The sequence below is a fragment of the Vombatus ursinus genome, unplaced genomic scaffold (assembly GCF_900497805.2).
Source record: "Vombatus ursinus unplaced genomic scaffold, bare-nosed wombat genome assembly UNPS02011916.1, whole genome shotgun sequence".
NCBI classification, from domain to species: Eukaryota; Metazoa; Chordata; class Mammalia; order Diprotodontia; family Vombatidae; genus Vombatus; species Vombatus ursinus.
In genome coordinates this window covers 1,946,693-1,971,672 of record NW_020951694.1, presented here as the reverse complement: position 1 = coordinate 1,971,672, position 24,980 = coordinate 1,946,693, and the positions used below count along the sequence as shown (strand labels likewise).

General features: G+C 39.7%; 1 protein-coding gene, 1 long non-coding RNA gene and 3 other non-coding genes across 6 annotated transcripts; 1 reads left to right on the top strand and 4 right to left on the bottom strand.

Moving 5' to 3' along the window:
• Window positions 1–17,056: 17,056 nt before the first annotated feature.
• BORCS6 (BLOC-1 related complex subunit 6) lies at window positions 17,057–18,973 on the top strand. Its single transcript, XM_027857247.1, has one exon. The coding sequence runs from the start codon at window positions 17,117–17,119 to the stop codon at window positions 18,149–18,151; it is 1,035 nt and encodes a 344-aa protein (XP_027713048.1). The 5' UTR covers window positions 17,057–17,116; the 3' UTR covers window positions 18,152–18,973.
• A 1,108-nt stretch (window positions 18,974–20,081) lies between these two features.
• On the bottom strand, window positions 20,082–20,155 carry TRNAT-AGU. Its single transcript has one exon. It is a non-coding gene; the product is annotated as a tRNA-Thr (tRNA).
• A 186-nt stretch (window positions 20,156–20,341) lies between these two features.
• On the bottom strand, window positions 20,342–22,846 carry LOC114039466. 2 transcript variants are annotated; one of them, XR_003568678.1, is made up of 3 exons: window positions 21,589–22,846; window positions 20,947–21,291; window positions 20,342–20,572 (listed from the first exon to the last, which is right to left on the bottom strand). It is a non-coding gene; the product is annotated as an uncharacterized LOC114039466 (long non-coding RNA). The 2 variants fall into 2 exon arrangements; XR_003568677.1 differs by having other exon boundaries at window positions 20,947–22,846.
• On the bottom strand, window positions 20,380–20,461 carry TRNAS-GCU. The gene has a single exon. It is a non-coding gene; the product is annotated as a tRNA-Ser (tRNA).
• TRNAW-CCA lies at window positions 21,160–21,231 on the bottom strand. Its single transcript has one exon. It is a non-coding gene; the product is annotated as a tRNA-Trp (tRNA).
• Window positions 22,847–24,980: the final 2,134 nt, after the last annotated feature.

The following is a 24,980-nucleotide window of genomic DNA, read 5'->3' as shown; positions in this document are numbered from 1 at the left end:
ATACATCTTTTCCATTCTATACTTATAGATATGCACTACATGTTTTTGTTTAGTCATTTTTAGTCATGTCTGACTCTTCGTGATCCCATTTGGGATTTTCTTGGCAAAGATACTGTAGTGGTTTGCCATTCCCTTCTCTAGCTCATTTTATAGATGACGAAAATGAGGTACACAGGGTGACTTGCCCAGGGTCACACAGCTAATAAGTGTCTAAGGCCAGATTTGAACTTAGGAAGGTGAGTCTTCCTAACTCCAGGCCTGGCATTCTATACACTGCACCTCCTAGCTGCCATGCAGATATGTTATCTATCCAGGACTTCCTAAACTTTTTCTACTCATGACCCCTTTCAGTGACCCACAGTTTAAGCCTTCAGGGAAGGAACTGTTTAATTTTGGGATCTCCAGGACCTAGCACTGTGTCCTTTCATATGCCGCCTGTTTGGACAAGTCACTTAACCTCTATGGGCCTCAGTTCCTCACCTGAAAAATGAAGGAGTTAGACCAAATGACTGCAAAGATCCTTTCCAGCTCTACATCTATGATTGATTAATTGACTGATTCTGACTTGGATAAGCCTGGAAGTCTGGCTCCAAGAGCCTTAAATACTTCCACTGGCTACTTATACATAATAAGGGCAGGAATGAGGTGAATCAAGAGGAAGATTAAAGAAAAGAAAAGATCTTGCTCCTTATTTTTATTCCACTACCATTTCCCTTCCCATTTATTTGAATGGGAGGGAAAAAAAAAAGAAACCTGTTACTGAGAAACTGGGAAACCTCAAGCTGGCTGATTACTAGGAACACTTTAGCTACCAGAAATTCAAAATGGGGCACCACATAGAAGTGCCATAGATTTGCTATCCCTAAGCCAAAGAGAAGTCCTTGGTGGAGACCCAAGCAGTATTAACCAGGGAATGCAGTTCAAAAAAACTAGAATTAAGTCTGAGGCTTCCTACCTACCAGGCCAGGAGAACTGGAGCAAGGAATCTCATTCTTGAGAATGCATTCCTTGTAGCCAGGTCTCTGAAAGAAACATATTTTGTTACTTTTTTGTTGTATAAAATTCTGAACTTAAACACACACACAAAAACAGTTTCATATATACAGCAGAACACAAAAAAGACCATTAATCTCTATTTCATTGCTATGTCATAATTTCACATATTATGTTCAAAACTCCCATATGTCTATGCTTCCTTCTGACTTTCCTTTTGTTTTCTTCTGTGCATTTAAAAAATGTGGGAAAAAACTTTTTAAAAATATATACATAAACATACATGTATGTATATATGCATACACACACATACACACACACACACACACACACATATATAAACAAATTCATACAATGGTCATGCCCAAAAATGTATGTCTCTTTCTGCACCTTCTTTTGTCACTAGGTTTGCCTTTTGATTTGTGCTCTGTAGTTTCTGAAAATTGAAATGTAGAGACTTAAACCCAGTATGTGGCTTGGCTGAGAGAGAGAGACTAAAGAAGTCTTAGTTAACTGTAGCCTCAGCTCAGAAAAGCTCTGATAGAAACAAGTTGCAGTAAGGTTGTTACAAGATCTCATCCAAGTAATAGAATTCTGCCAAGAAGTCTTACTGTCCAGAGAATGCACAAGATAGAAGACTATTGGAAGTCTAGTCCATACCAAATTATGGAGAGATCGGGCAACTTGCCTGTTTCCAAGATACCCCAGAGGATACTCAGGGGTCTATAAAGACAATTTATTGAAAACACCTATTTCCTATTGAGGGATTGTTCATACTTTCTAAAATGAAAGTGATAGACCATCACCTATACAGATTCTGAGTAGAAAAGCACCCTTGCTTGCTACAGAGAGATTGTCACAGCTCAGAAGAAGGTTATTCTGATGATGGCATAATTAGGTATTGGTACTACCAGGGAGTCAGACAACTCAACCTATGACTGGGACTCTAGGCCAATGTACAGGTAGCTCCTGTTTAACCTAATATTCCAGCTACAGAATCCTCTATGGAAAAGCAGATACCTACAAAAGACTGTGATAAAATGGACAGCCTGAATCACTAACAACCTCAGGATTGAGGTAAAAGGTCAGCATATTTATAGATAGTGACTGACATCCATAAGCTCAGAAGGTCCCAGTAGCAATTCTACAATTATTCAGCCAATGACCGAACTAACTTGTGATCCAAGAAAAATGGGAAAGGTAGTTATTCCACAGCCAATGCCACTGAAACTTTACTGCATTAATGAGAAAGCAGTGGTGGTATGTTTGTTGATATGTGAAACTCTGTCTGTATTACTGATATATGCTTCTCTGATGCATATTCTAGTGTGTAATCTTAGAGATAGACTGTTGTGGTATATGTGTAGCCTGTTTTTGCATGTGTCCTATATACTAGGTTACTATATGTGATTCTATTATATATTCTGTGTGTCATATATGACTGAGACTTGCATTTTGGTTGTCTATATTGAGGATGCCATGATTTAGGTACCTGCACTGAGATGAACTGTGCTAGCTATATTAACTATGCAAACTATGTGATGTGCTAATTTGAAAACATACACATCTTAGTGTACTCCAGGTGATTTGCAGGGATTGAAAATTTTTTCACTGGGAGAGAATTTAAGGCTGTAAAGTTTACTCCAGACTCTGAGTGGCTCATAACTTGAATGACCTTTTGGAAAACTGTAAAATGCTGTAAAATTATGCCAGCTCAGCATCAATGTTCAAAGGAGCAAAGAGTAACTTTCAGGACCCAGCCCAGTGATAGCTGAGAATAGAGACTGATGTCAATGATGTTACTTTTGGACTTGAACTTGGTGAGATGAACTCTATGTGGAACTGAGCCCACTCTCCCCAGAGACTGAGGTGAGAGAAACAAGAGTGTTTCCCTCAATGTATTGGGGAAAATGTTTGTACTTTTTTCTCATTTTATTTTTTAAAATAAACACCCCTTTGTAAAAAACTACCTGATGCAATACATTCTAAATGGATATATGACCTTAACATTCAAGTTCATACCATGAAAAATTAGAATAATATTCACTAGCATTTATATAGTGCTTTAAGATTCCAAAGCACTTTACAAATATTGCTTAATTTGATCCTCATGACAACCCTGAGAGAGAGGTGACATTTTTATCTCCATAGGTGCCATTATCATTCCCATTTTACAAATGAGAAAACAGAGACAAACAGAGGCTAAGTGACTTGCTTAGGGTCTCATAGCTAGTAGGTATCTAAGACAAGATTCAAACTCCAGTGTTCTTTGGAGAGGGGAGGGAGTAAAGAACTTCAGAAGTGAAGGTAATGTAAAAACAAAATATATCAATGAGTTAATTTTTTTACCTAACCTGTGATTTCATTGGTATATGGAACTTCCCATGAGGAAACTTCTTCTAGAAGTGAATATTTGTACTTGCTCTGGAATTTATAATCTTAGAATGCTGCCTGGGGGCACTAAGAGGTTAAGTTACCTCTCCAGGCTCACACAACTGGTATAAGTCAGTGATATGACTGAATACAGGTCTTCCTGACTCTAAGATGGATCCTTATCTAGTCTAACCACATGACCTCTCATTCACATAGGGGGAAGAAAAAAATATTTTGCCAATAAAAATAAGGATAGGGACAGAATTCTGTCCCTCACATCAATAAAAAATATAAAAATTAAATAAAACCTAGAAAACTATTTTCAAAAAAGAAGTGGACAATGTACCAATGTGCAAACAGTCTAATTAGAGAATTGGGAAGGATATAATTCACAGAGTATCCCTTTCTCTCCTCCACAGTAAGCCTTTGTCCTTTAAGATACATAACTGCTTAATAATGACTGTGCAAGGACACTAGTTCATGTAGGAGAGAAACAAAGTAGAGACTGTACAACAATATATGGTTGAAATAATTACTATTGTCCAGAAGATAATGGATAAAATCCTTGTGAGGGACAAAGATAACATAATTCAAAGTTTTACAAAACTAGGTAGTAAACGAAAGGAACAAATACTTCTGAGATCAGAAGAATGAGAAACTAGAACAAAGGACTATTACACATCCATGGCAGGAAGGGCTGACTGACATTGCAATAACTATGTATGCTACAGTTTTAGTAAAAGTAGCTTTGACCTTTTGTTACTCATTCTATGGTCACCCTAAGCTAACCACCAAAAGAAAGTACTTGGTAATAAAGCTCTGTTGTGGCCTCTGTTCCCTTGCTCCTTTGTCTTTGCAAGTGTAATGGTTTTGACCATAGTTCCATTTCTCAACAGGATCTCTGTAGGCCTGCGTATCAACGAACAGTGGAGGTAACTTGCTTTGCCTGACACCCATACGTGAGTTTCCACATGTGGAGGCATTCCAGAGAGTTGAAGTTGAGTTCCTAGGTGTACTTACATTTTGTTTTTCTAGCATCTACCCACAAAACAAATATTTATTTCTTGATATTGCATAAATGTGCCTTTAGTTCACACCATTTGTATAGTGCTTTGACCATTCAGATCATTCTAACTATATCCAACATTCCTTTTTCTATCAGGCTCAATAGCAGGCTATATACTTGCACCACAAATTTGATGATTGATTTTCCTTCACACCAAATGGTATTGCTGAATGTAGAAATTACATCATGGTATGACATGGTTTTAACATTGAAGATCCCACATATAACCTAGGTGGGATGATCAGCTCTCTCTAACTGCTCATTTTCCTTATCAATCCCCATCCCAGGTTCTAAGGCAGCCAAGGGATGGGTTTTAATATTACTTCATAAATTAACAGAAAAGCAAAATATTTCCAATTAGCTCCAAGCCCCCAACCCAGCTTAATTTTTTTTTGAGACAACTAATTTGCCTGGGCTGGCTAGAAGTACAGTGGCCACTTATGGTCTGATCCCATTACTGATCTTTGACCTAAGTTTCCAACTCTTTTCAGGCAGCCTGTTGCATCACACCTGCTCCTGGAACTCACCATATTGGTAATGGACTTTAGCATGGCTACCTGATGAGCTTAGCCTACTGTAGGTCAAAACTTATGAGTTCAAGTGATCCACCAGCCTCTTTCCTCAGTAGTAGGGTTTACAGGTATGTATCACTATGCCTGGCTTTAGTTCATTAAATAAAATATTAAATAAACTGGAGATATCTCTTTTTCCATGAACTTTCACTCTTCTCTCTCTCAATCTCTCTGTCTCTCTGTCTGTCTATGTCTGTCTCTGTCTGTCTCTATCTCTGTCCTTCTCTCTCTCTCTCTCCTCTCACAGGCTTAAATAAACACCAATGTTATGAGCTATATAATTCATTAACAGTGCTACAAGTAATAATAAGAAAATTAAATATTTCAACAAGGTATTGCAGGAGAAAGATCACAGCCAGGGTAACCTCTTACCTATCAATGGAAACATCATGATGACCTCTCTACCAACAGTGGTGTAACAACTCAGCTTTCTCAGAATAGCAGTTAAAGACTCTTCTCAAGAATCCTCTTTGTAATATTTCTTCACAAGAAAAGGGATAACTCTCAATCTTTCAGAAAGGAATTTATTATGTTTCTCTCTGCTCAGTCTCTCTTCATTCTAGACAGTTAATATTCTCTCCAGAATCACAGTTAAACAGCAATCTCACAGAAAGTTAAATAATAATTCCCGAAGATCTCGTTCCTTTTTAAAGATGAAGTAGCAGTATCTATAGTTACAAAATAATTAAAATTAAATGCTGCATAATTATAGTGCTCAAGATTGGTCCCAAAGAAGAGATATAAGAAGTTACTGCCTCCCATTTCTTTACAGAATTAGGGGACTATGGATGTGTAAGTGATATATGCATATAATGTCACCCTCTTTCAATATGTTGAGTAATTTTGTTAGATTTAAATATTTTTAAACTTTTGATATAAGGGATTACTCTCTGGAAGGGGGTGAGGGATACATTGAAAAATGTAGGTAATGTAAAAACAAAAGATATCAACAAACTTTTTTTGGAAAAAAAAATTACATGGAGAGAAAGAGATTACATCAGCATTTAGGCCAAGTCCATTTCTCCACTCTCCCCTTTTCAAGCACATAATTTCAATTTTTTTCTACTCTTAGAAACAGCACAAATTTAAAAGTAGGTTTTTAATACTTTCTACCAAGTAACACATTTGCTCTAGCTCAGCTGCTTGCCAGTCCTTCAGTAATTCTGTCACACTCAGCCCAAACCTTTTCTGGTTCTTCCCCAAGAGGAAGAGTCCTGTCCTGAGAGAATTCCTAACCAAGAACCAGGATATTTTTGGATATAGGAAATCTACATTCTGTACTAACCAGGAGGTGAAATATCTTTTCCTGATTTAGGTGTGATTCTTGTTTTTTTTTCTGTTGGCAAGCCTTCCCTGTCCATTAAGGCTTCCTGTTTTCTAATTAACTTCTCATCCTTGAGGGAGGAGGGTCTGGAGATATACTTCTAGGTGCTATCTCTGATTGTTACTGTATCAGGAATTTCTGAATGATTAACACAGTCTGGTCATTCACAAAATATAAACTAAATGATTTCTCCTGGTCTGATTCTCCTATAAATCATTATACATCTCCCCTCAATTCTTTTCCAGCTATTTTCAATGATCTTAAAATGTTATTATTTCCGGCTCCACTCAGTTCTAGGTCTCTATCACAATACTAACACAATCAAATAAACCAGTCTCTTTTATTTTCAAGTAACCATAAAATTAATATTATACTCCACAAACCAGTAATGCTAATTAGATATACAGCATTATACAAAAACAAAAATGAAAAAATTAACATGCAGAAAACAAAAGAGTAAGACAAGTATACGAATGAATGGCATAGGCAAGTGACATGTACAGAATCATTTGAAGGTCCTACCATAGGTCCTGTGTTACATATACTAACAATTAGCATATTAATAGGCAAACAACATCCACTAAACCCACTCATGCATATAAACACCATCTTAACAAACATAGCAATGACAGGCACTATGAATGTATAGCTCTATGAAGTACAGTTAGTTCATCATGAAAGAGGTAATATCCATAAAGGAAAAAAAACCAAAAAACAACAAATTCCAGAGGACCTCTCCATAAAGCTCTGTGCTGTATTCTGCACTGGGAATAGCCACATCTGGCTCCTCTCTGTTCCTGGTTCATCTTGTTAACTCTTTCTTCCCAGCTCATCCTCCAGTCAGTGCCACCTACATATCAGCTGCCTTGCTTGCTGAGGATGACTCTGCCTTGGTGATGAGTAGATGATTAGTGTGTCCTTGCTCAGAATAGCCATATCACCAGAAGTTTCAGCCATACTGCCCACTTCCTTCCCATGATGGTCTGCCCTAGTGACACACTAGCTGTCTGGCCTAGTCTGGATATTCCCTTCCATCTTCTCTCTCCCCGAACTCTCCCTTTTATGTACAGCATTCTCCCATTAGAATGTAAGCTCCTTGAAAGTATGGACCATATTGTTTTGGGGTTTTTTGTTTTTTTATATCCTCAGACCTTAGCACGGTGACTGACACATAGTAAATGCTTAAATACTTTATTAATCTACCCTCACATTCTCTCTATGTCTCTTTTTCCATCTCTCACTCTGTGTCTCTTTCATTCTGTCTGTCTTTTTCCCTTTATAATCACTACTACAAATGACTGACAGTGAAGGTTCCCCACCTCCTAACAGAGGTGACACAGATGAGATACATTTTTCGACATTATTTTGCCATACTATGTTTATTTGTCACAGGGGTTTTCTTTTCTTTTCTTTTTTCCCCCCAGTTATAGGGGATATGGGAGGGAGAAAAAAATAAATGTTTGACCATTGAAAAACATACTTAATTTTTAAAAGTGAAGCCCTGAGAGAAGTGAATATTTTCCTGACATGACTTGAGATAAATTGGAGAAGACAGAGACAGAGATATTCTTTTTCCTTATAAATTATTGTAATTTTTATCTTGAGAAGACAATGAAGAAGATTTTTGTGAGGAGAATTTATTTGGTATCCTAAATAAACTAAATGGTATGAGACTGTGTTTTCATGAGTAAAGGCATCTACCATTACAATGAGGATTTGAGATTGGTTGATCTCAAGTCCTTTAACCTGGGGACATACCAGTAGTAAGAACAGGAAGGACAACCTCCATTATGTAACAGGATTACATCACTTATAGGTTACCCTTCAGATTGCTCCCTGACTCACTCCCACACTTAATCTTATATCTCAAGATCTAATATAATCCAATTATTTGCTTTTATATTTCCTTATTAAAAATAAATAGAATTAAAATTAATCTTAATATAATTTCAGTGTGTTTCTCAATAAAATAAACTGAGCCTCCATCAAATACTATTTATTTAATAAACCAAAGAAACTTTCCCCAGTGGTAGCAGCATTCAAATCTCACTACATATTAAATCCCTTTATCTCCTAGGATTAAATGTTGAATTTACTGAGTATATAATATTAGTATAACGCTAGTCTCAAAACCCATTGGTATGGGACTCTCTTCTTATTGGTGGAGATCAAGGCCTACATCAGGGTCAGCGTGGAATTGATCAGAATAGGAAAGAGGAGAGCTCTTAGTTTTCTTGGAACTCTCTTAGAGTTTGAGAGTCTCTTCAGTTTCTGCACTCACTTTGGGTGCTTCTGTCTTCCATCTTCAAGAGAGAAGATGGAAGATGCCAACTCTACTTCAGGTTGCTAAAGGAAAATACACTGGGAAGAAGCCAACAAAAGAGGAGTTGGCAGTCTCCATCATGTCCCTATCCCAACCTTGCTGAAGACCTCAAGGAACTTCCCCTTGGGCTAGGACTAACTCTCTCTCTCTCTCTCTCTCTCTCTCTCCTCCCCCTCCCTCTCTGTTGAGCTGAATTGTCTCACTCCCATTGGGAAAGCTCCTTTACTCTGTATTGTCTGTTATATATTCTCATATGCATACTTTCTCTGGCTTCTGTTTTGCTATCAAGTTGGATAAATGGGTTTCTTTGATAATTGCTATGTGTGTTCCTTGTGGAATTGGTATTTAATGGGAAGGGGGTCAAGCCTTGGATATAAAGCTTGGCTTCCTCCTTCCTCCCAAAAGTGAAACAGTGATAAGTTAACTTGAACCTATAAATAATATCCTGTATTAATAATATTCAAGAGAGCATATAAATATAATTCTAGCTTGGTACTCACTCTCTCTTCACAGACAAGACTGGTGGCCTCTGACCTTCCTCTTCCCCTCCTGCTTCCCCTCCTGGCAGGAAATAAAGTCTCTCTTGAAGAAGGGTAGGAGAGGAGGCTAAAGATGTCTATTCTGCTTCACTTCAAGTCATACCATGACACCCTCATGTTATGTGTGTGAGACAGCCCTCACAACATTATTAATGAAATCAATAATGAAACAAAGACATAGATAATTATCTGCAATATTTTAACTATGATGATGATCAAAACCAGAGTCACTTTGAATCCCTTCACTATAATAGATTACTTCTTTTCACTTCTAAGAACATAGGTAGGGGCTAAAGCTTACTAGCTAATGAGTTTTATTATTAAATTTTTAAAAAATCCAAATGTACCCTTGGATTACACTAGAACTCAGGATCATGAGATGTGATGTCAGGCTTGGCAGACATTAGGCACCCCACAAGCCCAAAGGCTGATCCTCTAAGATTCTGTATAATGTGTCTTTCTTTTTTTGGGTTAGGTTCTTTCCAATTCTATACTGTCACAGTTAGGCAATCAAGGACTTCTACAGAATACAACAGATTTTGAAGAGTTGTTAGAAACATTTCATGTAATGAAAAGCAATCACAAACTTCTAAGAAGGATTCCTATTGGGAAGCCCTATATGCAAACAGGTCAGAATCACAGATTCAAAGACAAAAGTTTATAATGCGTTGAAAGAAGGAGCAGTAGAAAAAGTATTCTACCTGGAATGGGAATGGAAATGGAAACCATAAATACAGGATAAAAAAAAAACAACCAAAATCATATTAGAAGATCATCAGAAAACCAAAACTACTTTTGCCACATTGCAGAGTAGATGGTCACATACAGATTGAATGCTCTCACAAAGAAAATGAAACTATGGACACTGAGATCTAAAGAATCAACATTTGGAAACAAAGATAGAGCCACTGAAGATTTCCCCAGACCCTGAAAACAGTAAGAATTAACTCATCATCAGTTAGATGAAAACAATTTGATGTAAGAATAACACCATTGGGGCAGCTAGGTAGCACAGTGGATAGACCACTGGCCCTGAAGTCAGGAGGACCTGAGTTCAAATCTGTCCTCATACCGAACACTTGATACTTACTAGCTGTGTGACCCTGGGCAAGTCATTTAACCCCTATCAGCAGCAGTCATGAGAAAAATTATTATTTGGCTCAGAGAAAGCTGTTGCCCAAGGTAAACTATCAGATTTCCCAGTTAGCAAGTTGTTTCTGGGAGTAAATCAGGCATTATGCATAGAAACCCAGTTATTTTGCTTAGGGATGAAGATGATGACCTTAGTTCAAACAAGAAGGTGGTGGCAGTGGAAAGATTAAATCTTACTTACCTCCTATTTCACAGCTGCATTCTTAAGGTATAGTCATATTCCACAGAGTAACAGAAACAACACTGCTAGCTAGCCTGGGCTATCTACAAGTTCAGGTTTAAGCAGACAGGGCTACAAGTCTAATGAGAATTATGATGGCCTTTACCATCAAGAAGCTCAGTGACAGAGGCATAGGAATAGGGCATAGGAAAACTAGGTCTATTTGACCAGCAACAATGATACCATGATGTCCCAGGGAAAACTGGAGAAATAGTTAATCATGTAGCCAGATGTTACTCCTGTTAATGAATTATTTCTGTTGTTACTATGTACTTTTTGAATCTCCAATGCAATGTTATACATGGTTTCATATTCTGTTGATCTGTTATTACTATGCCTATTTTTATTCTACTTAACTTTTATTATTACTATTGATACTATTGTATTCTCTCATTGCATAAAGCACTGCTAAATGTGGTTAATAATATGTCATTATGTGTATTGTATTTACTATTAATGTGGATTTGAATGTTCTTAACTGACTCCTACAAAGACTTTAAATAGTGTCTTAAAATAATTTCTGGTTTAATTTTCTTACCATAATTTACTTAAGATGAGCATATCATATAACTATGTACAGTCTGCAAAATCAAGCTAAGACAACTATGGCCTTGGTGTTAAGCAATTATTTCCTATTATACCCATCAGCAAATTCAAGCTTGAGATATTAGTTACAATTCTGATGTTAACCCACTGGTTTCCTATCTTGGCTGATATAGATCTTTCCTTTCTCTCATCTGTCTTTTGATGTATAAATCATTACCTTCCCCTTCTGCTTTCCCTAAAATTCCACTCTACCCATCCTGCTTATGAAACTAAAACCTATACAAATTGTTGAAACTGAGGTTCTGGACTCACTGATTCATGGATTCCTGCACTCTGAGTATAATAAACTTAGTTGGGTTTTCTCCCCATCTTTGCATCATTGATTGTATAATTGGCAACAGTACTTATCAGTGAATCCCTGAACAATTTTTGTCACAATAGTTATTATATCCTTAAGAGCCAAACAGAATGTCAGGAGAAAGGCAGTTTGGATTTACAGTTGAATATATCACTTTATGAGGTGCTTCATATTCTGGAATCAGGAAGAGTACTGATTAATATGGATCTATAAGGACCTGTGACATAAATTGTGGAAGTGAGGTTTCTTTCTTCTGAGAACTATCAACCGTTTTTTTCCCCAGAAACTTTGTAAAAAAAATATATGAAATCTGTGAGGAATTAGCATTCTTATCTTAAGAAGAAATATGAAAGGAATTTTTGAGACACTTTTAATCAGTATGTGGAATGATATGAATGGTAAATGTGTTTCTAGAGCACAAGGGAAAAGAAAGTTATCAGCTGTTACACTGAAAGTTTGAGGTGATGCTGGCTGTGATTTTTCTCATAGCTAAAATATTGTAAATAAATTTGTATATATATTCTAGATTTCACTTATTAATAAATTGCATGTCCAGTATTTTCAATATTAATATTAATTTAATAGCTAACAATAATAACTAGGATTTATATATTAATTTGCTTTATATATGCAACATGCTTTACAAATATTAACTCATTCTCACAACCCTGGGGGATAGCTGCTATTATTACTCTCATTTTACTGGGGGTAATAATAATAGTAGGAGGAAACGGAGGAAGATAGAGGTTAAGTGACTTGCCCAGGGTCATATAGCTAGTAAGTGTCTGTGGCTAGATTTGAATCATGTCCTTCTGATTCCAGGTCCAGTTCTCTATGTCATTAAAATTAACGAATCTAATATATAGAGACAAATAATTGGAAAAGGAGGTTTCTCCAGTTTATTAAACTGATGTTGGGGCTCTGGTTGAAGTTGTAATTTTGTTATTAAATAAGAAAATATGCAGAAATATTCCTGGATTGTCCTAGAACACCAGTTGATAAAGATTAAATATGGAAACAAATCAAGTAGGAGGTCAAGGGGTGACCTGCAAGTGACTGTGGTCAACTCTCTAAATTTTGATACACTATTAAAAAAGTTCTTTAAAAAAAAAGTTCTTACAGGAAAGAAATTTCACCTTACTTTCTATTTTCTATCTTCTCCATAGTTTAATGTCATAGTTCCTCACAGATCAAAGATAGAAACACACTGAACTTCTGAGGAGAAGAACCTCATCTAATTACAGTACTGTAATTCTTGGTGTCTATGTTCTTAAGGAGAAAGTAATAGTTCTTATAGCCCGGGTGAAAAAGGCTTTTGAAACAGGAAATACATATATTTGCATATATTATATGCATATAATATACAGTAGTAAATTATTACAGTAACTTTGTGTTTGACAAATGTAAAGATTTAATCTTTGGGGATAAGAATTCACTATTTGGTGAAAATTATTGGGAAAACTGGAAAGCAATCTGGCAGAAATTGGGTATAGAACACTATCTTACACCATTTACCCAGATACAGTCAAAATAGATACTTGGCCTAGGTATAAAGAGAGATATCATAAGTAAATTTGAAGAACACGGAACATATGAACTATCAGACTTATGGATAGGAGAAGAATTTATGAAGAAACAAGAGATAGAGAGCATTGTGAGATGTAAGATGGATAATTTTGATTACATCAAATTAAAAAGGTTTTGTACAAATAAAACCAATGAAGCCAAGATTAGAAGGGTAGCAGAAAATTTGGGGGAAATTTTATAGACAGTTTCTCAGATAAAGGTCTCATATCTCAAATATTTTATAGAGAATTTTGTCAAATTTATAAGAATGAGTCTTTCCCCAATTGATAAATGGTCAAATATATGAATAGGCAGTTTTTGGATGAAGAAATAAAAGTTATATATAGTTATATGAAAAAATGCTCTAAATCATGATTGATTAGAGGAATGTAAATTAAAACAACTCAGAGATATCATTTCACACCTAACAGAATGGCTAAAATAATAGAAGGGGAAAATGACAAATGTTGGTGGGGGTGTGGAAAAATTGGGACACTAATACACTGTTAGTGGAACTGTGAACTGATCTAACTAACCATTTTGGAGAGCAATCTGGAATTATGCCTAAAGAGTTATAAAACTGTGTATACTCTTTGACCCAGCAATACCATTATTAGGTCTATTTCCTAAAGCGATCAAGAAAGAAGGAAAGAACCTAGAGGTTCTAAAAATATTTGTAGCAGTTCTTTTTTGCAAAGAACTTGAAATTGAGGGGATATCCGTCAACTGGGGACTGGCTAAACAAATTGTGGTATATAATTGTGATAGAGTGCTACTGTGCTGTAAGAAATGATGAGCAGGTTTATTTTAGGAAAACATGGAAAGATTTGCATGAAATAATGAAGAGTAAAACGAGCAAAATCAAGAGAACATTGTATATAGTAACAGCAATATTGTTCAAAGAAACTGAACTAAGCTATTCTGAGTATTACAAATACGTAAATCAACTACAAAGTACCAATGAAGAAAGATGCTATCTACCTCCAAATAAAGAACTGATAAATAGAAGTATGCATAACATGGTTTTTAATATACATATATATACATATTTGTGTATATATGTATATAAAATATCTATATCTATCTATCTATGTAAAATGGCGGCCTTCTTTTGTGCAGGGTTGGGAGGGATGAAGAGAGACAGCTTGGAACTTAAAATTAACCAAAAAATTTTAAATTAAAGAAAAAAGAAACAGGTATATAGAAATATATAAGTATAAACATAGAAAGCACTTTGCAAACTTCAAAGGGCTATAAATATTAGTAATGATCATTATTTTAAGTTTAAAAGGAAGGGATGCATCCCCATGTGGAGGAAGTTGGAGAGAAGATACCACCTTATGTGTAGCAAGTTAGGATCTGGTCACACTCACTTATAGGTCATCCAACCCTTAGCCTGCCACTTGACTAGTTGCTAGTTACATTTGTACTCTAGAACTCTACTTTGATCTAGGCAGTGGTTCTTAATTTTTTGGTCTCTTGATACCTTTACACTCTTAAAAAGTATTGAAGACCCTAAAGAACTTTATGTGTTTATATCTGTCAATATTTATCATATTAGAAATTAAAACTAATAAATTTTAAAATATTTATTTATTCATTTAAAGTAACAATAATAAACCCATTACATGTTAACATAAATAACATTTTTATGAAAAATAACTACATTTTCAAAAAAAAGAGTGGCATTGTTTTACATTTTTGTAATTATAAATTGCAAATTGCTTTTGCCCCATAGTTGCATATATCAACACAGTCATTCCTAGGTAAACTATGGCTGCCAAAAAAGTTATTTAACATTTTGAATATTCCAGTATCTATTTGTGTTTGTTGCCAAGTATAAGAGATCTTCAATTATTAGTTATTGCTGATACCAGACAAATAGAAATAAAACAGTATGTCCTGGCAGTTTGTGGATTGTTAAGGCAAAAGGACAATTCTGCAGACAAAATATTAACTCAGTCTTCATGTTTGCAGCCATAGCTTTAATTACAGGTAATGTAGCCTTTGGAAAACACTACTGTATACTACTGACAGAACGAGAGTGAAACAAAAAGAGGCAAATAATGTCTTAGGATTATTATGAAAGTAGTTTTAACCTTGAGAGTTGAATTTTGAAAATGGTTGACCTCAGAGTATGTTAAGATAATTTATTTCTCATTAATAACTTACAATCTCTTAGGGGCAGCTAAGTGGCAACCTGGATAGAGCTGCTGGGACTGGAATCAGGAAGATCTGAGTTCAAGTTTGATCTCAAACACTTACTAGCTGTGTAACCCTAGGCAAGTCACTTAAACTCTTGTTTGCCTCAGTTTCCTCATCTGTAAAATGGGGATAATAATAGCACCTATCTCCCAGGGTTGTTGTGATCAAATGAGAATAATTGTAAAAAGCCTGGCACATTGTAAACACTATATAAATATTAACTAATATCTCCTCCTCATTAGGTAATAGTTCAAACCTTGACTCTAGTTCATCAAATACTGACTTTAATGAACTAGAGAAACTTCCTTTCCAAGTAGTAAATATTCTTATTTTTATAATTCAATAAATATTAAAAATTACTGTATATATATATATACATAGAATCAATTATAAGTAATATGTTTTAAAATATTTACGTACACTATTTTGGTTATGACCAATGGCATAGGCCTCAAAATATCAGTAACTGACTTTCCTTCACTGGTCTGGAAAAGCAGTCTCAAGTCATTCATCAGATTTCAGATAATGAATAAAGTTTCTTAAAGTATCTTTGTATTTCTTTGAAAGATTGGTCCTTTGTCTTTGTCTTCTCTTCAGTCCTCACAGTCCTTCCAAAATTCACTGTATCTAAGTTCCTCAGACTTTACATAGAATTTGCTTTATAAAGTTTTTGTTTGTGTATGTTTGTGTCACCACAATTAAAACTGTTCCCTCAAGGAAGATTTCCCCTGACTCCATACTTCACGTCAAACTACTTTCTCAACTGACTTTTACAAACTCAGTTCAAAACTGCTTTTCATAGATCCTCATGGATCAGAGGGATGGCACACCTTCTCCCTGATTCCATATGGACAGGAACATCATATCAAGCAATTTTCTCAAATGACTTTAAAAACTGAATTCAAAACTGCCTTTCTCCACATCCTTAGGTCTTAGAGCTACAGTTTCTACAATCTCTGTAGGAGTTCTATTGGAAACAAGGGTTACATTATTATACGATTTAGAGTTGGAAGAAGCCTTATAAAATCATCTGTAAGACAACCGTAGACAGATAGGGTCGTGCCAGACAAACATTGAGATAGAGAAGAGAGTGTTGCATTGTTGGAGGCAAAGTGAAATAGGATGGAGGGGACTGATAAAGGAGTAGGAAGGAGATAAAGGCAGGATGCTACGGCGGCACTGCACGCTGACAGCTGAGTCATCCTAGATGCACACCAAAGCGCCTTTCCCATCAACGCTGAGGGTGGGAAGGCGTTCCTAAGGAACCTAGGCTAACCAAGTTATAAAAGAGGTCGTGCGTGGTAAATCCTCTTCTAGTAGTAAATTTCTGACTTTTTTCACTTTGTTTCCAAAGCTCCCCTGGCCTTTCTCCATAAAGTGCACACTCTCTGCATCCCCTAGGTAGGATTCTTTCCATCACATTGTGCAAAGTCGCAGGTTGCCTGCTAAACACCTAGGTGAACCAGGGAAGAGAAGCGGAGGGTCTGGAAGCCAGGGTTCCTGAGAGGATACGGGACAGAAGTGGGGGAAGCCTGCAGTTCAGCGGTATGTGGTGTTAGCGATCTTTGATAACACCGGCTTTCCCTAAAGCACAGCCAAAAGTTAGCACGTTCCTCCTCCCAGGAACCCCCAGGCCCATTCCTCGCTCCTCCCCTTCGCATCTAACTTCCACATGCACGACATTGCCCAACCAACACCGCCTCTTCTTGGAGTCTTTTCCCCTGTATCCAATCAGTGTGCCCTTACGATTGTCATCCCTTCCCAATAGGCACGCCCACACTCCCGCCTCCAAAAGGCACAACCTATTGTAGTGCCTAGTCCACCGGAAGAACAATTTCATAGGCTCCGGTGGAGCCTGGCCCCTCCCCTCGGGCTCATCATGGAGCCTGCCCCTGGGCAACCTGGGTTGGAGTCCAGAACACCGCTTTCCGGGTGCTCCCGGAACTCTCCTCTCGGACCTAGGCCCGGAAAGCAGCCTTCTCTTCCGCCCCCGAGCCTCGGATCCGGGGAGGTCTCTGAGGAAGAGCCCGGAGTGGGCGGGCGCACCCAGCTGGGAGGGACCCGGAAGACCCCGAGCCTGCCAGCCTATGAAACACCTGGGCCCTGTGGAACTCCACCCGGAGCCGGGCTCGCCTGGGGCCCTTGTGGGCCAACTCGCCCGAGCCCTCGGCCCTTGGGCCGACCCGTCTCTGTTCCCCAAGCGACGAAGCCGAAACCGAAGCCGGGAGGGAGCGCCTCCCGGGGCGCCCCGAGAAACAGCCGGATGAACCCAGAGGAGGAGGAGGAAGAGGAGGAGCGCGAGCCCGAGAAGGGGGCCCGCCCGTTCGCCGGGCGCCTTCAGGACAGCCGCAGCCTGGATGGGCTGAGCGGAGCCTGCGGTGGCGGGGCGGCTCCGCTTGGCGGCCCGGAGCAGGGGGCCGGCGGGGGCCGGCGGGCCACCATCTCCAGCGCTCTCGAGCTGGAGGGCACGGTCAGCCGGCACGGAGACCTCACCCACTTCGTGGCTAACAACCTGCAGCTCAAGATCCGCCTGAGCGGGAATCCGCAGCCACAGCCGCCGCCCTCGGCCCGGCCAGCCCCGGTCCCCACGCCGTCCATCCCGCCCATAGATCCGGAGGTGCTGCGGGACCTGGAGCGGCTGAGCCGGGAGCTGGGTGCCCGCGTGGAACGGCTGCTTCGCGGGCTGGGCGGCGCGGTGCAGGAGCTGACGGCGCTGAGCGTGGGTTGCATCCAGACCTATCGAGACGCCGTGGACTCGCTGGGAGAGGCGGTGGACATGAGCATCAAGGGCATGTACACGCTGCTGGCCCGGTGCGAGGAGCTGGAGCGGGCCCTCCAGCCGGTCCAGGGACTGGCCCGACAGGTCCGGGACATCCGCCGCACCCTGGAAGTGCTGGAGGCTCTCTGCAAGTGACAGACTGGAGAGGGTTGGGAGCACCTCCACACTCGGGGAAGGGGTGGTTTGGTGTGTATGATGGTGGGAGGAGACCACCAGGGTCCTGTCTCCAGTCTCCTGTACACCCCCCCCCAACCTCAAACCCTTAGGAAGAAGATGACAATTGCCGAGGAAAAGAAGAGAAACCACTCCTCATATGTGTCCAGTGATCATCTTCCCATTCTATGAGATTTCTTGGTTGTCCGGATAAGAACCTCTTACAATATGTGCTGGGAAGCTTTCTTGTACGTTGGGGAGGGAGTGTCTTCCATGAGACCTAGTCCTTTTAAGAGTGGTAGGTTAGTCCTGCCCTGCCCTGTCCTGTCCCTAAGTGCTGCTCCTACTGAATCCCTAGCTGAGACACCATCCACCCTGGGACCAGGTTTGAAGGTAAAAAGATGTGGCCATGAGAGAGGGGACAAAAAAAGGGACTTTAACTGCAGCTGTGACCATTGTGGCAGCTACTGTAGGGGCTGACAGCTGGTGAAACTAGTGTCTTCAGATGAACTTGTATTAATGGCAAAGAATGCCCCAGTCTTTTCACTGTCTCCCAAAACTGTCTTTACTCCTATAAAGTGTGCTTCCAACAAGGGTGAAGAGAGAAGGAGCTTACTGTACTAAGTCCTGAATATTTGGGTTCCTGCAGGGAGTAAGAGCTAGGTTTATTCCTGCTAGGATTTATATGAGAATTGTTGATAGTTTTGAACCTGTTGTGGAGTTTAATGATCTTGGCCTATGAGCCAACATTTTTGACTTTCTGAGTTGTGTGGAATTAAAATGCTGCTCCTGTTAACAATGAAACTGTATCTCTGTAGGGTGTTGTGGGAGGAGTAAAATGTGGGTTTCTGTGATGGGGCAAAATAGGACAAAAAGAACAAGAGAAAATTAGAGATGAACGCACCTGCCCCAGGCGATAGGGAAGGAGGCACTCTAGCTCTATAATGGGGGATTGAACACCTGGACCCAAGAGAGGCAAGTGTTGGGAGGACTAAACACCTCAGCCTCATGCACGGAAGGGCAGTAAACGAGGCAATATACCTAGGCTTAGTTTTCCATGATTTTCTATCCAAAAGCTGCGTTATCATCATTCAGATATCTTAATTCCCCTCAATCCTGCAAATCCTATGCCTATCTTAGCTCACCTGGAGGAATTCTGGAGAGTCCACCTACTCCTGGGAGGAAGCTGGGAAACACTGCTATCCTCAGAAAGGAGCTAAACTGACCCACGGGGCTTGGATCTTGATTTGAACACATTATCATTGAATGAAGATAAAGAATACATCCCAACAAAAAGTAGAGGGGGGCATTTAAATAAGGTGACAAAATGAAAAGCCAAAAACTTCCCCATTTGGGGAATCAGACCTAATACCTCACAGACTATGCACTAACCAACTAAGCTAATCCGTTTACAGAAAGTTCAGGAGCGCTGAAATTCTCCTGGATTTTGCAAAATAGGAAAATTGGGTTTCATGGCCCCCCTAAAGTGGGTGGGACTAAAGATAAAGAGTAAGGTCTGCTTATCCGAACTCCTGGGTTCCAGAAGAAAGTGAAAGAGGAAGACGAAAACCCAGGTTTGGAATACGAGATTACTGGAATTTAGGGAAGGACTGAAAGGATAAAATGGGGCTGGGAACCCCGACGCCTGTGAGTCTACAAGGAGAAGGTACTCCATTCTCTTGTTCCCACTATCCCTTTCAGGTTCCCGAACCCTGCCCCAGAAAGGGCCCTCCCTTCAGTCTCCTGCCCCTTCTGTCTTCTAGAACTTCTGCAGAATGGCTTGGCTGAAATTCGCCAGGAGTTAATTCGGAGCGGAGGGGGCGGGAGCGTAGACAATAAGCAGAAGAGATACCTGGGTTCATTCCTCCAATCAAAAAAACGAAATATAGGTGGAACAAAAAGAAGCCCTATGAGGCACCGCTGGGAGTCGAACCCAGGATCTCCTGTTTACTAGACAGGCGCTTTAACCAGCTAAGCCACGGCGCCACTCGTTTTGATAAGAATTTTGTGACCCCTCTTGGATCTAGAACATCGTCAGCGTTGACTAGGATGAGAAGATATTTGTTTAGTCAAGAAACTATGCTCAGTCAATAGCCGCGAAGACAAAGAGGACCGGGAGACGAGAGACTTGGGCTGCCTGAGATAGGTGTGAAAACTACTGTTGGCAATTACTCACCTTTTTAAAAATACATTTTACTTCCCACCACTGCCGACGAGGATGGGATTCGAACCCACGCGTGCATAGCACAATGGATTAGCAGTCCATCGCCTTAACCACTCGGCCACCTCGTCCTCGGATGTGAAGGACCGTCTCCACCCTCTGGAGTCTCAGAAGCCCTTTCTGGAGAGCGCTGTTTTTCTTCTGCTATTGTCATGTTTCTCCGAAAGCCGAGGTGCCCACCTCTATTTCGACAGGGAAGGAGTTAAACGGGAAGGGTATTTCTTAGAATAGCGTCCGGTTAAGGTGGGAGGGGCGGGCTGGGGGCTGGGAAAGAGCCGCAAAGGAAGTAATTCATTGATTGGCTAACTTTTCCTAGTCTGTACTCTCCGGAAGGTCAAGTGCAGAAAAATAAGAGCATTTCCCCATTTCCTCTCCTATGGCAGGGGTAGGACCAGAAACTAGAACTAGAAGGGACCTCAGAGGCCAACCCATTTTACAGATGAGGAAATTGAGGCCCATAGAGGAGAAATGTTTTGTCCAAGATCACAAAGTTGTATTTAACCCTAAAGTTTGACTCCAGAGCCAGTTTAGGGACTTTTTAATGCTTCTGACTCACCAAGACTGTAGTCAATCGGTCAGTCCTCGGACCATTGCAAGAATTAGGGCACCCTTCTCCTCCCGTTTCTAGCCCCTCAGCGACCGGATTCTCTCCGCGTCCAGCCCCTGAGGAAGACCGGAAAAAATGGATTGAGAGTCCTATCCTGGGAAGCTGACAAAGGTTTCTAAGAAGCAGGAGGTGTTAAAAGGAAAAACGTGACATCACGTACTATGACCCCGACGTGATTCGAACACGCAACCTTCTGATCTGGAGTCAGACGCGCTACCGTTGCGCCACGAGGTCAGCTGGCTGGGTGTGTGGACGTGTCAGCTTAGGACTATCGGGCGGCTAGAATGGCTAGGTCTGTAAGGTGCGAACAGATGAAGAGGGAGTCGGAGATTGGTGGGTCAGGTGGATTCGGCCCCAGTGATAGATAGATAGATAGTTTAGATAGATTAGATAGATACATACATAGATACACAGATACATACATGGATATATAGATACATATAGATAGATACATAGATAAATACATAGATACACAGATAGATATATAACCCGGGACAGAGATTTCCCGCTCCCTCTCCGTGCGGATGTGAATGGAGAGGCTGGAAGTTTCCAAATTCTTGGAAATCCCCAAAGGTCCTGGTCCCCTCCTACCTGGGTCCTCCGGTTCTTGACCACCCCGACACACCAAAGGACTGTTCTTTGTCTTCCACGTCTCATTCCTCCCGCCTTCAGATCAGAAAGCAAAGGGATCGATCTTACATTCTTCCCTCTCAGAATCTCTCTGAGGAGACGCAGGGCTCCTCACAAAAAAAAAAAAAAAAAAAAAAAAAAAGAGCCTGACTTCTTCCTCCGCCTGTTCACCTAATCCAAGAACCCATCCGGTGGTTTTACCTGCAGCCTCATTTCCATGCACTCATCCGCAGAAGGGAGTGAGAGTTCTCCCCAGGCAATGTCTCTCTTCCCGCCAAAGAGTTTAGAGCTCCTTGGTAATGACGGAGGACGCTGGGACCGTGTGTTTAAAAGAGAGGCTGCGAGGTCCTCGAAAGATCTGCTCCGTAGGGAGGACGCTGTGCTTTATTTCGCTCCTGCTCCCTGACCCGCAGGGTGATTGTTCCAGGGTTTGAGTCCAGCCTGCCGCCCGCGCCCTCCTCAGTTCTATCCTTAAGTCACCCTAACTTAGGGAAGGAATCAGTGGATAAAAAGAGATTGAAAAGTAAAAAGATCCGGAGAGGAACAAGTTAAGACAAGGGATCCAGGGCGGGAGCCGAGCAATTGGTACTTGCAAGAAGGACCACCTCTCCCTTCGAGACCCGGAGCCAAGAAAGGGAGAAGGGGTGGGGAAGGGTGACGTCGAGGTGATTTTAAGTACAGAAACAGGGACGGAGAAAGATATAAAAAAGAATACACAGGGATTACAGAATAGGAACCCAAGTCCATACATCTTACCAAAGCTGAAAACCCCAGAAGCGTAAACAAAACGTGGCTGCACGATTCTAACTTAATATTTGCGTAGATAGAAAGGAAGGAGATAAGAGTTCTGGAATATTTCCCTAACCACTCAGGCCCACTTTGATCTCTCTTTCCTCTGAATGCACATCACTTATTGTCTTATTATGTAATCCTTCAGGAGATTCGGGGTACTATAATCTTGCAGGTTGGTAGTAGTAGTTTAAAACACACACACACACACACACACACACACACACACACACAACCAAACAAACAAACAAAAAACCAACCTTGTATTTTTCTTTAACTTTTCTTTAATGTGTGTATAATCGGGGTTGCTCTGCCATGGAGTATGTGTGGAAATGGACCTACAGAGTGCATTGAGCTTTTCTGACAGCTTCTAGGGACACAAGTTAAAAGGTGAACTGATTGACACGTGAGATGATACAGCAAACCCTGGGTGGTCCTTTGTGTCTTCTGGGGGTCTGGGGAGGAGGGGGAGGGAGGGAGGGACGGAGATACCTCATCAATTAAATTTGAGAAAGTTTCTTCAACCTTTCTTGCTTTCTTGTCCTCCAGGATGTGTGACAGATAACTCTCCCTAGAGTTACAAAATATTATATGATGCATGTATCAGCTGAATGAGCCCTATCCCCTGACACAATAGAAGCCTGGATCATAATTAGAGCTGGAAGGGACCTCCAAGGTCAACTAACTAAAATTCCTCTTCTCACTGTTGAGGAAAATGAGAGCTAGAGATGTTAAGTACATTGCCCCAAGTTCATCTCGGCAGTCCTCTCTCCTCAAAGATAAAGAAACAAGTATTTATTAATTACCTCTTATGTGAAGGCATCGTGGTAGATGCTAAGGTTTGGTTATCTAAAAGGTTATATAAGAAATATACATATATATATATGTGTGTGTGTGTATGTATGTATGTAGGTGTGTATGTATACACATATACCTCATACTTAACAAGATGTGCATTAAAGCTGCAAATCAAGAGCAGATTTTTAACTAAACAAAAGGAGAAAAAAAGTCAAAGGTATATTTTGGATGTAATATCATAACAGCTTCAGAGACTTCAAAATGAGATAACACTATTACAAACTGTGAAGATCTAAACAAACAGTAAAATGATGGGACTGGGTCTAAATGTAGCTGGTTGCATAGCTTTTGCTAGTCTCTTCTGTTATTTATTTATTTGTTACATTTAAGTTCCAAGCTGTCTCCTTCCCTTTCTCCCCACCCTGCACTAGAGAAGGCCACCATCTGACACGCACATAATATTAACATATATATGTATATATATGTAAAATCATATTATGAATACTTTTATTTATCAGTTCTTTCTCTGGAGGTCAATAGCATCTTACTTCATGATCCTTTACAGTTGATTTGAATATTTATAACACTCACAATAGCTTAGTTGTTCATAGTTATTCTTCAAACAATATTGCTGTTATTGTATACAATGTTCTCTTAGTTTTGCTCATTTCACTCTTCATTATTTCATGCAAATCTTTCCATGTTTTTCTAAAATCAACCTGCTCAACATTTCTTATTGCACAATGGTATTCCATCACAATTATATACCACAATTTGTTTAGCCAGTCCCCAACTGATGGACATCCCCTCAGTTTCTAGTTCTTTGCCACACCAAGGAGAACTGCTACAAGTATTTTAGAACATATAAATTCTTTTCCTTTTTCCCTGATCATTTTGGGAAACAGAGCTAATAGTGGTATTGGTGGGTCAAAGGGTATATACAGTTTTGTTACTCTTTTACCATAATTACAGATTGTTCTCCAAAAGGGAGTATTAGTGTCTTGTTTTTTTTTCTACATTTCCACCAACATTTGTCGTTTTCCCCTTCTTTCATTTTAGCCAATCTGATAGGTGTGAAATGATATCTCAAAGTTGTTTTAATTTACATTCCTCTAATCAATAATGATTCAAAGCAATTTTTTCAAATACAGCTTTGATTCCTTCATCCAAAAAATGGCCTGTTCATATCATTCAACCATTTATCAATTGGGGAATGACTCATTCTTATAAATTTGACAAAGTTCTCTATAAAATATTTGAGATATGAGACCTTTATCTGAGAAACTGTCTATAAAGTTTCCCCCAAAGTTTCTGCTCTCCTTCTAATCTTGGCTACATTAGTTTGATTTGTACAAAACCCTTTTAATTGGATGTATCAAAACTATCCATTTTACATCTCACAATGCTGTCTCATTTCTTCATAAATTCTTCTCCTATCCATAAGTTTGATAGGTCATGTGTTCCATGTTCTTCTAATTTTTTTATGATATCTCTTTATATCTAGGTCATGTATCCATTTTGATCTCATCTTGGTAAATGGTAATGGCAATTTCTGCCAGACTGCTTTCCAGTTTTCCCAACAATTTTTACCAAATAGTGAATTCTTATCCTAAAAGGTTAAATCATTACATTTGTCAAACATGAGGTTACTGTAACCATTTGCTGTCGTGTATTGTAAGTCTACTCTATTCTACTGATCCACCATTCTATTTCTTAGCCAGTAGCAGATAGTTTTGATAACTACTGCCTTATAATACAATTTAAGA